The following is a 15366-nucleotide window of genomic DNA, read 5'->3' as shown; positions in this document are numbered from 1 at the left end:
TAGAAAGACTGTTAAAAGCACCACAAATTACATATACAATAAAAAGCTCTTCACTTCATGTATCTAGCAGATTTAAATGATGCACCTCAATTGACTGACAGTTTGCTCCGCTTCTTATAACTAAAGCACACAGTGAAGCTCACTCTCACTACTTTATGAGCGTATAGGTTCCCCTACTCAATAAAAAAAAAGAACAAATGAACCGCAGAAAGTGAAAACCATAAAGCCGATTCAGGCGGTAAGCGTATAGATTACAGAAGATGTATAGAACAGTACAGAAGAAATACAATCTGCTCCTTTTAAACAAAAATAAACCAAATATGCCTTCTTATTTTCTTACAGTATATGGATTAAGAGCCCCCACAGAATGGGCTTTGTAATATATCATATCCTTTATTTTAAATATATATCGTAACATTGTTATCCTGCTTGTAATCTCCATTTTTTTTTTACCAGTAATCTGATTACATATTTTTGTATGTAAATGGAAGGAAATACAGTTATCTTTTCTTTGTATCCTGATTATAAGACCCTATAGTCTCTGTCAGGCGCCCACACTGTGGCTCTCCCAGTTGTTCCTTTTACTCTATTCCTTCTTCCACTTCCTCACAACCCCCCCCCTCTCTTAGCATTAACCAAATGTTTTTCCAGCCTGTAATAACCATTACACACCAGCCATCTATCGACCTCCTGCATTACGCCAGCCTATAATCTGCAGCAATCAGGTCGATCTGGAGAGACTATCAGCAGTATGTACACCAGCCAGCCAAGGGAATTCAGCACATATTTGTCCTCTAATACCTCCATGGAAAGAAGGAAAGGAACTGTACACTGAACTCAGATATCACACCCTCGCCTCCATGCCTCAGGCTGACAACTCTTACAAAGGCTTGCTCAAAACTCAGTTAATTGTTATCCAGCCATCTGCCCATCAACAGCTCATTCTCCAACGTTACCGGGCACCAAAAATGTAATTTACTGCTTCTCTATACGGGGATTAAGACTATGGCCCCAGAACCAGACATTCATCCTATAGCAGTTAGAACTTCATTTTTTTTCGTTTCAAACAATGATACAGTACAATATATTTGTCAGTAAAATTCACATTTTCCGTTTTGATAATAGAGTACCACCAGGGCTAAAACAAATCAAATGTAATAAAGATGGCCTCCCTTAGAAAATAAGACAAATAATCGTAAATAAACTAAAATAATAATGATGGAAAGTGACAAAGGTGTTAACAATTCTTATTGTATTAGTAGATGTATGACAGGGCCCATCGCTTGATAAATATATTTTTCTGCCTGCGTAATAAATATGTGATTTGCTCCATGTGGTGGATATCCCACTCTCTCTGAATCCAGCAGCTATAGGTGGGAGGTTCTGGTTTCAACCATTTAATGGTGGTGCACTTCAGGGCCACTGTCAATAACATTCTTAATACATAAGTCTTAGACCTCTCTTCTAGACCCTCAGCTAAGACTCCCACCATCGGATTTAGAGCAATATTCTTCTGGAACACTTCTTTAAGAGCATCAAATATATCTTTCCAAAATGTATGTAATTTCGGGCATCACCAAAATATATGAGTATGATTTCCCACAGTTCCTCCAACATAAGTTACTACGTGTTGGGCCCATTTTTTACACTATATCTGGTGTTCGGAAATATCTGGTAAAGCCCCTGTCACACTGTCCCGAAATGGACACACGATAAAGGAAATGTTCAAATTCGGCTGTGATCGTAGCATCATCGGGCCATTCGTGAGGGCATCTAAGCCATCGTACGACCGCCGGTGGAGTTTCTCAGGCTCCGGCAGCATCTTCGTGAGCGGCAACTTCGTAAGGCACTCGTGAGGGCATCTTGTCAAGTCGTGTCATCTTCGTGTTATCATCGGTGCATTCACCCTCACTCTGATCGGGGCGAATGCCCGATGGCACCGAGGATAACAAGATGCCCTCACGATGGCCTTACGAAGGGCAACATTGACACACGAATTCAACACGAAAATGAGCCTTCTCAAGGTCCTTCGGCTATTTTTTGGCATGCCAAAGATTTTGCCACCGCTCACGAAGTTGCTGCCGGAGCCTGAGAAACTCCACCGGCGGTCATACGAAGGCTTAAGATGCCCTCACGAATGGCCCGATGTTACGATCACAGCCGAATTTGAACATTTCCTTTATCGTGTGTCCATCGGGTTGTTTTATTGCACAACAAAATCATGTAAATATATTACGTAAATAACCCAATTTGTGTTCTGTGAAACTAAAAAGGATATATTATTATTTTGAAGGCGAGTTGACAGGAAGTTGTTGTTGTTATGGAAACAATATTAAGGAGAAAACTTAATATCTTCTACATATAAAGACGGATAAAGTAAAGAACAAAGTCTGAAGATATCAGTACAGTATCATAGCACTGTAACATAATTGTTTGTGGTACTTTCATTGCAGTTGTATTTCTTAAATGTAATGTAAATGTTGCCTTCGTGTGTGGTTCGGGGCCATCTTCGTGCGAAATTCACAATTCCATATTCGTGTGTCCATCGGGTGTCAACTTCGGGACAGTGTGACAGGGGCTTAACTACTTTCCATTTAAATTCTATATGAGTTTGTCACGAAGTTTGCTTCGGTGAATATGTCCTCCCAGGTATGCTGGGTAATATCTACGTTCATTTCTAATTCCCATCTTTGCTTTATATTCACCGAGATATCCAGATTCATTAATAGGAATATTTCATATCATTTACCGACTATTTTCGGTCCTTTATTTCCCAATTGTAATTTTATCAGATCATTTTCTATTGGGGTAGGTTTTCAGAATTGTTCCCATTAATTCCACTTTTCAAGCAACATGTTACAACCAACCTTTCAAATGCTTCACGAGAAGCCACCAACATGCCCTCGCACTCTTTCAGTGTTCAATCATCTGGACTTGTTTCAAGGTGTGATGAAACTCTTGAAGCAAAGAACTGAAACACAAAGAGTACACAGGAAAGCTTTGAAGTGATGTCAGACACAGAGGACTTAGTGGAAGTTACGCCAGACAGTTCCTGAGAAAGCCAGTAATCAAACATTTCATCAGCAAGACATAACCAGGTTTCTCTTGAAGTCATTAGATAAGATTTACTCTCCGACTCATGGCATATATTCATTATCTGACGGGGAGAATGTGTTTACAACCTGGCTTTGTTCAGAGGAAAGGAGGAGGTCATCTCTCAACACGGCGGATGAAGAGAGAGTGAGGAAACAGGCGCCATCTTATCTCCTTACACCTGCCTGTAGACAGAGAAACTTCAACTGAGGAGGAATAGAAGTAGTCTAGTGGATCACAAGGCATATTAAAGTCCTACCAGCTACCCTTTCCTTTGTATTACATCGGGTGGATTTGCAATTCATACTAATTATATTCCAAAAACCCACCTATACCTACTTGCAAAGTATCAGCCTTTTCGATCAAACCGTTACCTGAAACTGTGCCCTACTACCTCTCCGTCTCATGCCTCCATGCTAATCATTACTCGTAAAAACTCATTCGTAAATCCGTCTAATACCGGCCTAAATGGACAACTTCATCCCCCATGTTCCCCCAATTATTGAGTCCATGTATCCCCTATTTCATCAGTTCATCAAGATGTAGCTACCGTCACCTACATACAGATAACTCTTGTGTCTAATACAATGCATTTCCTTAAGTAAAATACATTCCTTAGTCAAATAAATTCACTAAAATCACCGAGAGATGCTGGTCTAAAGACGTGTTCATATCACAGATCAGTGCTTCTCAAACTTTTTTCAGTCATGTACCCCCTTTGAAACATTTTCTCAGCCGAGTACCCCCTGACCTACCCCGAACATTTTTGATCGAAAAAGCCTATATACATAATTCCAATATAGTGATGTTCCCTCAGTGTGTGATGTATAAATGTATAAATAAACTAAAGATATTTTCATTTTATGCATGAAAAAAAAAAACATAATGAATTTTTTTTTAATGTTTTACTACTTAAGTAATATCTGTTTAACAAACCAATGAACACAATTATATATTATGCAAAAAATACAATACAAAAATTGGACATGTTTATATGAGGACCCCCTTGGTGGTTCTAGGAATATTTTATATACAATTGTGTTTTCTATTTAACTTATTGTACTAAGATTATTTTTGTAATCATGCATGGTATTTTTTTTAACTTTTTTTATTTTTATTTTTAAATCTCACGCACCCCCTGCAGTACCCCAACGAACCCCTAGGGGTACGCGTACCCCCATTTGAGAATCACTGCCATAGACTGTATGGTTCATACTAAAAGTGAAGCACATTTTAGAGGCAGCTTGGTTGCATATTAAGTATGGCAATTTCCCTCTTTAATAACAATGACAATATGTCCACAGAATGCACCTAATATCAGGTTAATGTTGGCGAGACAAGCTTCCTACAAGTAACATCCATTCACCATCACTGACCTGGTTGAGCTTCTGGCAGAGCAATGGATCTAGTTATGGGGGACATACACTTTATTTAACTGGATTATTTGTAAGCATTTCCGTTGAAACAGGTGTATTTTTTCATACAGTCGATACAGTAGTTTTGTAAATTGCTTCAGCAGCCTTAGCCTTAAACTGATTACAGGTCAGGTCTTACATTAAGGGTCCAGATTGGAATGGATTTAGAGATAATGAAAGATAACGGGCCAGTTTACGTTTTGTGGGTGCAGGTCGATGGGTTCTGCAAATACGACCCGTGCTACACTCCGGTCCGGTGATACAGAAAGTAAACCCAACTGTAAGAGGAAAAACTGGAGGTCTGTTTTCGAACAATCGGAGCGTAGTCTGTGGTTCTTATCCGTCTGTCACCTGCTGCCTTCAGCCTGCATTTTGAAAGCATTGACCAGCTCTCAGAGAAAACAAAGTGCCGTCTCAATCTCTAGTAGAAAGTACAGGTATTTGAGTTCAACATGTAAGAAATAGAAAGTACAGGTATTTGGGTTCAACATGTAAGAAGTAGAAAGTACAGGTATTTGAGTTCAACATGTGAGAAGTAGAAAGTACAGGTATTTGGGTGAAGTAGAAAGTACAGGTATTTGAGTTCAACATGTAAGAAGTAGAAAGTACAGGTATTTGGGTTCAACATGTAAGAAGTAGAAAGTACAGGTATTTGGGTTCAACATGTAAGAAGTAGAAAGTACAGGTATTTGGGTTCAACATGTAAGAAGTAGAAAGTACAGGTATTTGTGTTCAACATGTGAGAAGTAGAAAGTACAGGTATTTGAGTTCAAAATGTAAGAAGTAGAAAGTACAGGTATTTGAGTTCAAAATGTAAGAAGTTGAAAGTACAGGTATTTGAGTTCAACATGTAAGAAGTAGAAAGTACAGGTATTTGTGTTCAACATGTGAGAAGTAGAAAGTACAGGTATTTGGGTTCAACATGTAAGAAGTAGAAAGTACAGGTATTTGGGTTCAACATGTAAGAAGTAGAAAGTACAGGTATTTGGGTTCAACATGTAAGAAGTAGAAAGTACAGGTATTTGAGTTCAACATGTAAGAAGTAGAAAGTACAGGTATTTGAGTTCAACATGTGAGAAGTAGAAAGTACAAGTATTTGAGTTCAACATGTAAGAAGTAGAAAGTACAGGTATTTGTGTTCAACATGTAAGAAGTAGAAAGTACAGGTATTTGTGTTCAACATGTAAGAAGTAGAAAGTACAGGTATTTGAGTTCAACATGTAAGAAGTAGAAAGTACAGGTATTTGAGTTCAACATGTAAGAAGTAGAAAGTACAGGTATTTGAGTTCAACATGTAAGAAGTAGAAAGTACAGGTATTTGTGTTCAACATGTAAGAAGTAGAAAGTACAGGTATTTGTGTTCAACATGTAAGAAGTAGAAAGTACAGGTATTTGTGTTCAACATGTAAGAAGTAGAAAGTACAGGTATTTGAGTTCAACATGTAAGAAGTAGAAAGTACAGGTATTTGTGTTCAACATGTAAGAAGTAGAAAGTACAGGTATTTGTGTTCAACATGTAAGAAGTAGAAAGTACAGGTATTTGTGTTCAACATGTAAGAAGTAGAAAGTACAGGTATTTGAGTTCAACATGTAAGAAGTAGAAAGTACAGGTATTTGAGTTCAACATGTAAGAAGTAGAAAGTACAGGTATTTGAGTTCAACATGTAAGAAGTAGAAAGTACAGGTATTTGAGTTCAAAATGTAAGAAGTAGAAAGTACAGGTATTTGTGTTCAACATGTAAGAAGTAGAAAGTACAGGTATTTGTGTTCAAAGTGTAAGAAGTAGAAAGTACAGGTATTTGTGTTCAAAATGTAAGAAGTTGAAAGTACAGGTATTTGAGTTCAACATGTAAGAAGTAGAAAGTACAGGTATTTGTGTTCAACATGTGAGAAGTAGAAAGTACAGGTATTTGAGTTCAAAATGTAAGAAGTTGAAAGTACAGGTATTTGAGTTCAACATGTGAGAAGTAGAAAGTACAGGTATTTGAGTTCAACATGTAAGAAGTTGAAAGTACAGGTATTTGAGTTCAACATGTGAGAAGTAGAAAGTACAGGTATTTGAGTTCAAAATGTAAGAAGTTGAAAGTACAGGTATTTGAGTTCAACATGTAAGAAGTAGAAAGTTCAGGTATTTGTGTTCAACATGTGAGAAGTAGAAAGTACAGGTATTTGTGTTCAACATGTAAGAAGTAGAAAGTACAGGTATTTGTGTTCAAAATGTAAGAAGTTAAAGTAAAAAGTCATCGTGGAGTAAAGTACTGATACCAGTAAAATGTACTTAAGTACAGCAACGAAGTATTTGTACTCCACTACTTCCCACCTCTGCCTACCGGGATATTACCCAATATGCACTTGCACATATTCCTAATCCAGAATTCCCAATTGGTCATTATCTGGTAGGATGTTGTCTGCCAGAACCAGGTTTGAGATGCGTGTCATGTTTTCATTCAGTACCTGGACAAACTAAGAGCTTCAAATCTAGCACAAAATCGTGTTTTTACCTATTTATTTCCGAGCACTGAACTTGTGTTGAGATGTCGTGTGCTCAAACTACCAATAAGTACTGAAGAAATACCATGTTTTATTCTGAAATGAATTTTCTCTCTTGTTTGACTTCCTGTCTTTGTGATTTTCCCGCCTTTGTACACGTTTGCCCTGATTCTTTGTACCTGTTTGCCCTGATTCTTTGTACCCGTTTGCCCTGATTCTTTGTACCCATTTGCCCTGATTCTTTGTACCCATTTGCCCTGATTCTTTGTACCCGTGTGATCTCGTGTCCTTACCTTCCCTTATTGTCTCCTTGTTGGTTTCCTGCTCCCTTTTTCTTTGTGTCATCCTGGTTTTGTTTGGTTTTGTTACTTTCCTTTTGTTTTATCTCGCCACCTTCAGTTTTCATTTTTGTTGTACAAGCTTTAATCTATTAAATCTCGCTTTTTCATTTTTACTTTTATACCTGCCTCCCCTCTTTATACTGCTTTTGGGTCCTGCCTTCCTTACCCTAGGGACAGTACTTTTTAAAACAGGTTATGATGTTGAAGAGACATGGAGAAAAGGGGACACATGTTGATGTAGAAGAGACATGAAGAAGAGGGGACACATGTTGATGTAGAAGAGACATGAAGAAGAGGGGACACATGTTGATGTAGAAGAGACATGAAGAAGAGGGGACACATGTTGATGTAGAAGAGACATGAAGAAGAGGGGACACATGTTGATGTAGAAGAGACATGGAGAAGAGGGGACACATGTTGATGTAGAAGAGACATGGAGAAGAGGGGACACATGTTGATGTAGAAGAGACATGGAGAAGAGGGGACACATGTTGATGTAGAAGAGACATGAAGAAGAGGGGACACATGTTGATGTAGAAGAGACATGGAGAAGAGGGGACACATGTTGATGTAGAAGAGACATGGAGAAGAGGGGACACATGTTGATGTAGAAGAGACATGAAGAAGAGGGGACACATGTTGATGTAGAAGAGACGTGGAGAAGAGGGGACACATGTTGATGTAGAAGAGACGTGGAGAAGAGGGGACACATGTTGATGTAGAAGAGACATGAAGAAGAGGGGACACATGTTGATGTAGAAGAGACATGAGGAAGAGGGGACACATGTTGATGTAGAAGAGACATGAAGAAGAGGGGACACATGTTGATGTAGAAGAGACATGAAGAAGAGGGGACACATGTTGATGTAGAAGAGACATGAGGAAGAGGGGACACATGTTGATGTAGAAGAGACATGGAGAAGAGGGGACACATGTTGATGTAGAAGAGACATGAGGAAGAGGGGACACATGTTGATGTAGAGGAGACATGGAGAAGAGGGGACACATGTTGATGTAGAAGAGACATGAAGAAGAGGGGACACATGTTGATGTAGAAGAGACATGAAGAAGAGGGGACACATGTTGATGAAGAAGAGGGGACACATGTTGATGAAGAAGAGACATGAAGAAGAGGGGACACATGTTGATGTAGAAGAGACATGAAGAAGAGGGGACACATGTTGATGTAGAAGAGACCTGAAGAAGAGGGGACACATGTTGATGTAGAAGAGACATGAAGAAGAGGGGACACATGTTGATGTAGAAGAGACATGGAGAAGAGGGGACACATGTTGATGTAGAAGAGACATGAAGAAGAGGGGACACATGTTGATGTAGAAGAGACATGGAGAAGAGGGGACACATGTTGATGTAGAAGAGACATGAAGAAGAGGGGACACATGTTGATGTAGAAGAGACATGAAGAAGAGGGGACACATGTTGATGTAGAAGAGACATGAAGAAGAGGGGACACATGTTGATGTAGAAGAGACCTGAAGAAGAGGGGACACATGTTGATGTAGCGGAGACATGAAGAAGTGGATTTTGACCTTTAAGTAAACACGTTTCTGCTGTGATTGTGCTCTCTTGTAGGTTTGTATCTGACAGAACCCAGATGTCTCCGGGGTGTCAGTCCTCCCCTGCGACTCCAGGGTCTCCCCCGTCCGAGATGTCAGCCCCTCTCTCCAGCCTCGCCATCTCCGTCCCCTCGGTGGCTCTAAGCCCCTCAGGTGAGGAGGAGCGCCCCCTGCTGTTATCCAACAACCGTCAGTCCATGAGCCGAGACGAACAGAAGAGGAACTCTGCGCATTACAACCACGGCCACGAGGCGCACAGCCTACCGCCGAGTCCTCTGCTCGCTATGGAGAACGGTTACTACCAAGTCATAGGAGAGCATGACGCCACAGCTGTCGGCCATTTTTTCTCAGCGTCACCTGAGGACAAAACAAACAACAACATCGACAGCTGTGGCACCAAAAGAGCGGCGGATGTGCAGTCCAGCGGGGCCAGCATGCTAGCGATCGATTCAGAGGAGGAACACACACCCTTCTTCTCCACCAATAGCACTACGGCCCTGTTGCTCAGGGCGATGGACAGCAGCAGGACTAACCCAGCATTACCAAATGATGACCTGCTAGAAAAGCCGTCCAGTTTCACCGTCAAACCAGATCCAGTTGCTGTACAAGGTTAAAATAAATGCTGTTGAGGGTAAAAAAAAAAATGGAAAAAGTCACTATTAAACCTTTATTTTCTATACATTATTTGCCGTGTAAAGACTTTTAAAGATAAATGAAACTTTTATTTTAGTGATGTGGTAAATAAAGAGTTTTATAACAAAAAAAAAACGTACACATTTCTCGTAGGTAATGTGCCATACACTAGTATGTAGCGGTTGACAGTATATTTCAGTGCAGAAAAAATATCAATGGTGCCTTTCTGTTTAGTATGCTTAAAGGGAACTGCAGCATTGCATACTGGGCCATATATATTCATCATCTTAATCTCCAGTTATCAATCAAGAGTAAAATCGCTGGCTGCTTTTAACGTGCTGCAGATGGACTGACACCACAGATTTTTTGATTTGACGTTTTCTACGAGGTGCATGTTACTTCCTTAAATGCTGTGATGGAATAATGATGGCTTCCCTTTGACCTGATACTGAACTCCAACTCCTGAACTGATGTTAACGAATGAATGATTAATCAGAGATTGAAAAGATGGGTTTTATTTCCTGCTGATTATTTACAACTGATAGAAAAAGGTGCAATCACTCAAGTCTGGTTCTGTAGTGTTACTAATACTGTCACTTATATTCCTAACATAACCCGGTAGATTTTACTTTTTTCTTGAATGTTATATTAGGGTTTGATCTGCGCATTTCAAGTTTACTATTTATATGTTAAAGGGTACTGCACTGGTCGAGTAAAAGATACAAAAACACAGAAATAATGGTTATTTCCACACCAAATAAATACAGTGGTGCAGTGATGGCCTGGAAGTTAGCATCACATTGGGCTTCCTCCACAATGCATTGGGATTTTTCCATTGGATTTTGGTATATTGCAGAAAAATAAGCTCTGTGGCAAACACACGTTTTGTTCAGCAGGATAATCTCCACATATTAACCCCACTGTGGGATTTTTTTGAAGTGTAAATGCTAACTAAAAAGCTAATGCTAGGCTAATGTCGTTGGGATTTTTTCGAAGTGTAAATGCTAACTAAAAAGCTAATGCTAGGCTAATGTCGTTGGGATTTCTTCGAAGTGTAAATGCTAACTAAAAAGCTAATGCTAGGCTAATGTCGTTGGGATTTTTTCGAAGTGTAAATGCTAACTAAAAAGCTAATGCTAGGCTAATGTCGTTGGGATTTCTTCGAAGTGTAAATGCTAACTAAAAAGCTAATGCTAGGCTAATGTCGTTGGGATTTCTTCGAAGTGTAAATGCTAACTAAAAAGCTAATGCTAGGCTAATACCGAACTACAACATGGTGGCGCACTACCATCACTAAGCTAATGGCGGCTAACGTTTGGCATGTGTCTCTTTTAGCCAATTTTTGTGACAAATCAAAACTTTGGACATTTAAGGAGTGAAGTATTTACTGGCATATTTGATGTCGTAGAACAAAATGTGAACATCGCTTTTACCACAGATCTTATTTCAGTCACAATACCACAAACATTTTCGAAAAACCGTCGACTTAAATGTATTCTCTGGGTGTCGGGACTTGTTTCTGCACCACTCTATACCCTGACGTTAATCCAGAGTATGAGCCATGGTCATTTGTGCATCCTACATTTCGCCAAATGCTTGATAGTATCTCCATGCTGGCTGGTCCCCATATCTTCACAGAGCGTCTCAGTTAAGATGGTGCCTTCAAAGAAAAAAACTACTGGAAATAAGGCCAGCCATGCTATATTTCTTAAAGTGACAACTCCAGATACGTGTGCCTTTCATCACCAGTAGGATATTACCGATTGCATCTTTAAATGCAACAATATCTGCAAAGTGTGCACTGAATGGAAGACAGGATATAGCCTGAAGACATCCATGTGTTTCTGAGTAATGCATTTGGGAGACTGCTAAATATACGTTATGGTTTACTGCTTTAATTGTCTCCGTTATGATAGGCATTTGTTTTCCTAAATTCAACTTCGATTATAATTATATTGTGAACCCCAAGCTTGTGTTCAAATGTGCAATGGTGTCCTTATCATATACGACATTATTAACAACACAATGTCTGCTAACAAGAACATAGTTTATAAGAATCTGCTAAAGATTTACACAAAAAACGTACAATTATCCGGCTCTGTAACCATGGTTTTTTCAAATGTATTTATGTAGATCGGCAGTCAGTAGCAGAACGTATGATGACAGAGACGTGTTTTAATGCCATGCCCCTGTGTTTTTATTTTGCATTAAGATTGTTTATTATTTATTTATTGATTAATGCTCAATGAAAGCATTGATTACTTGTTTAAGTTTATGCATTTGTATTTAAAATATGAAGCCATCCGTCACATGGTTATCAATATGAAATGAAATTAACTTATTTGCATTTTTTGTCACGTGTATGCTTTACATAACTCAACGCATTGCTTTTAGGTTTGGGACTGTCTTCGAACGATGTAAATACACCATGAAAACCTTCTGCGCTGTTGTTTCTTATTAAAAATATTAAATCAGCTCTGTGTTTTGCCTCGCAGTGTCCACGTATATCCTGTTAGAAATATTCTGATGTTATTTATTGTAGAACATTTGAAAAAAAAAAAGGATTGGGTGAAAATTATGTTTGTCTTTTAACCTATTTCTATTCAAGGTAATATCACACACAATAAGAACACATACAAAATTAACCCATTTTGAAAAAAGGCATCTACACTGAACAAAAATATAAACGCAACACTTTTTTTTTGCTCCCATTTTTCATGAGATGAACTCAAAGATCTAAAACATTTTCTATTTACACAAAATAACCATTTCTCCCAAATATTGTTCACAAATCTGAAAGAATGTGTGATAGTGAGCACTTCTCCTTTGCCGAGATAATCCATTCCACCTCACGGGTGTGTCATATCAAGATGCTGATTAGACAGCATGATTATTGCACAGGTGTGCCTTAGGCTGGCCACAATAAAAGGCCACTCTGAAACGTGCAGTTTTGCTTTATTGGGGGGGTCCGAAAACCAGTCAGTATCTGATGGTAGGGGTAGGGTTAGGGTAATGTTGTGAATCGAGTGGCCTGTGTTCGTCGTCCATAACATACGCCTGCCCATACCATAACCCCACCACCACCATGGGCCACTCGATTCACAACATTACCCTAACCCTACCCCTACCCCTCACACCAGATACTGACTGGTTTTCGGACCCCCCCAATAAAGCAAAACTGCACGTTTCAGAGTGGCCTTCTATTGTGGCCAGCCTAAGGCACACCTGTGCAATAATCATGCTGTCTAATCAGCATCTTGATATGCCACACCTGTGAGGTGGGATGGATTATCTCGGCAAAGGAGAAGTGCTCACTATCATAGATTCTTTCAGATTTGTGAACAATATTTGAGAGAAATGGTTATTTTGTGTATATAGAAAATGTTTTAGATCTTTGAGTTCATCTCATGAAAAATGGGAGCAAAAACAAAAGTGTTGCGTTTATATTTTTGTTCAGTGTAGTTACTTGTTGAGGCCCTATTATGCTTTTGGGGTTTTCCCTTTCCTTTCCATTTGTGGTTGTAAATGGATGTGTGCATGTAAATGGTCGGCAAAGGTGGAAATCCTTGTGTGTCCCGAGGGAGTTTCTCTCCCACACACTTTGTTTACTTCCGTAACATAGTGACATCACTACGTAATACGCACACTTCTAGCTCTCCAAGCAGAGGCGGACTGGGACTAAAAATCAGCCCGGGACTCTCGACCGGCCCACTTCGGTACCGCCGGCCCACCTCGGTACCACAAGTAAATACCGCTAGTAACTTGTCAACGGGGGGGGGCTGGTGACTTATCCGACCGGCCCACCTCGGTACCGCAAGTACATACCGCTAGTAAATTGTCGACGGGGGGGTGCTGGTGACTTATCCGACCGGCCCACATCATCCGACCGGCCCATTTCAGTACCGGCCCATCGGGTTTGGTCCCGCGAACGCGTCCCGATGGCCAGTCCGCCACTGTCTCCACCACGTTGTAGGTGAGGCTAAGGGGCGGGACATCTCTAAGCGGTTGACGAATCACAGCCGAGCCAGCCAGCTAACCAATCAGAGCAGACTGGGCTCTGGTTTCAGACAGATATGATGTTTTTATTACAAATGGAGAATGTAGTTTCGTGAAGTGAAAGGTTGGACAGAACCACAGGACATTATGTTAACTAATCACTTTTTATTGTCTGGCTTGTGTGGTCATTTAATCTTTTATGATTCTGACAGTGTTTTTAATGCTTTGTCAAGCACTTTATAAATACATTTTACTTACTTTACACTAAAATACCAGTAACTATAGGTCTACTGCAGGGATGGGCAACTTGGATGTTGGTGGGGGCCACATAATTTATGTACTGGCCACCAGGGGGCTGCAGATTCACTTGGAACACACACACACACACACACACACACACACATTCCATGTATTGTATGTAATTATTAACAAATATACTAAGTCTGACATCTTCATTGACATTTTACAATCTTTCAGGGAACATCCTCTAATAAGCTCGCTAAATAAATCAGTTCATAGAAATGTTATTTAATTTTTACAATGGCATGTTTGTATTGAACAGGTTATTAAACAGTGGAATACAACTATTTTAAACTATTGGAAAGCACGGGAAATGTGTGTGCATTGAGATTAACCATTAAGAGGACATAACCAAGAAGTCATGAACACTAACCCAGACCTTAGTTGTCTAACTGGAACCTAACTTGTAGCCTCTGCTGACGCTGTGCGGGCTGACACAGACACCTGTCAGCCCGCACTCTGCTGTTCCTCAGCGCCCCCCCCCCCCGGCTGAAATTATGAATGAAAAGCGTAGTAATCATAGATAACACGGCAGGGTCCGTGACAGTTTGTTTTCATCCGAATTCAAATAAACAAAGTCTTGGTTTTTAGAATATTAAACTTGTTTCCTGGTCTACTGTATGAGAAGTAGGGCTTTCACTCTCACAGCTGCTGTGTGAGGGTTACTAATTGTCCATGTGTGCCCCTCATGGTTGTTGGTGCATATTGCAGCTAATGTTAAAATCAGTTGGACTCTTTTCCACTTCTCACTGTGCACCGTCCGTGACCACCTCGGAGTCTCCATCACTGAATCCCTTCTCTCTTACAATGAAGTCGGATTTAAATGTACTTTTTTTCATTGTCTGTACTGTCGAGGTCTCTGTTCTTCTGGAATATTGTCCAACTGGGTGCCAGTGTGACTGGGACATCTACAGCGTGTCATGTTTTGGAGCTGAGGTCATCCCTCCTTTCCATTCCAGCACACGGGAGGTGTAAGTACTCACATTCGCTCACATCTAATTCACGCTTTTTGTTGTATTAAGACAGAACATGCATAGTACTGTTTCATTATGTTTCAGGTGGATGGTGGGGACTCAGCTTTCCTCCATTCCTGAAAACGCATTCTCCAACTTGCCCAACATTTCTCACATGTAAGAGTCTCTTCTACACTCACCACTTATCTTTCAAACCGAGAGTCACCTGCAAGGAAAAAACTATATTAAAACTAACAAATACGAGCAAGTAAGTCACTCAAAAATGAGAGAGAGAGAGAGAGAGAGAGAGAGAGAGAGAGACAGAGAGAGAGAGAGAGAGAGAGAGACAGAGAGAGAGAGAGACAGAGAGAGAGAGAGAGAGAGAGAGAGAGAGAGAGACAGAGACAGAGAGAGAGAGAGAGAGAGAGAGAAAAGAGAGAGAGAGAGACTACATTTAAAGAAAATCTACACTCAAATGATTTCCTCGAAAAACAACTTCAACTTCCTGCAATTTGAACAAACCAGTCATGACTCCATGAACCAGTAATGGTACGCTCATACAGCCAGA

At 40.0% G+C, this 15366-nt stretch overlaps 2 protein-coding genes across 3 annotated transcripts in view; both read left to right on the top strand.

Moving 5' to 3' along the window:
* The window catches only part of nrg1 (neuregulin 1), a 54559-nt gene extending 42535 nt beyond the window's left edge, over positions 1-12024 (top strand). The window contains exon 10 of the mRNA XM_034096413.1: positions 8933-12024. Coding sequence (XP_033952304.1) covers positions 8933-9530 — 598 coding nt within the window. The 3' untranslated portion in view covers positions 9531-12024. The remainder of the gene's footprint in view (positions 1-8932) is intronic.
* Positions 12025-14589: 2565 nt separating this feature from the next.
* LOC117456405 (thyrotropin receptor-like) overlaps positions 14590-15366 on the top strand; it is a 15638-nt gene continuing 14861 nt past the window's right edge. For both annotated transcript variants that reach the window (XM_034096281.2, XM_034096279.2), the window contains exons 1-2: positions 14590-14816; positions 14904-14975. In XM_034096281.2, the coding sequence (XP_033952172.1) occupies positions 14653-14816; positions 14904-14975 (236 nt within the window). In that variant the 5' untranslated portion in view covers positions 14590-14652. The remainder of the gene's footprint in view (positions 14817-14903; positions 14976-15366) is intronic.

Source organism: Pseudochaenichthys georgianus, chromosome 12 (genome assembly GCF_902827115.2).
Source record: "Pseudochaenichthys georgianus chromosome 12, fPseGeo1.2, whole genome shotgun sequence".
In the NCBI taxonomy this organism is placed as follows: domain Eukaryota; kingdom Metazoa; phylum Chordata; class Actinopteri; order Perciformes; family Channichthyidae; genus Pseudochaenichthys; species Pseudochaenichthys georgianus.
Note: the sequence above shows the minus strand (reverse complement) of the source record. Positions and strands in the feature narration are given on the sequence as shown.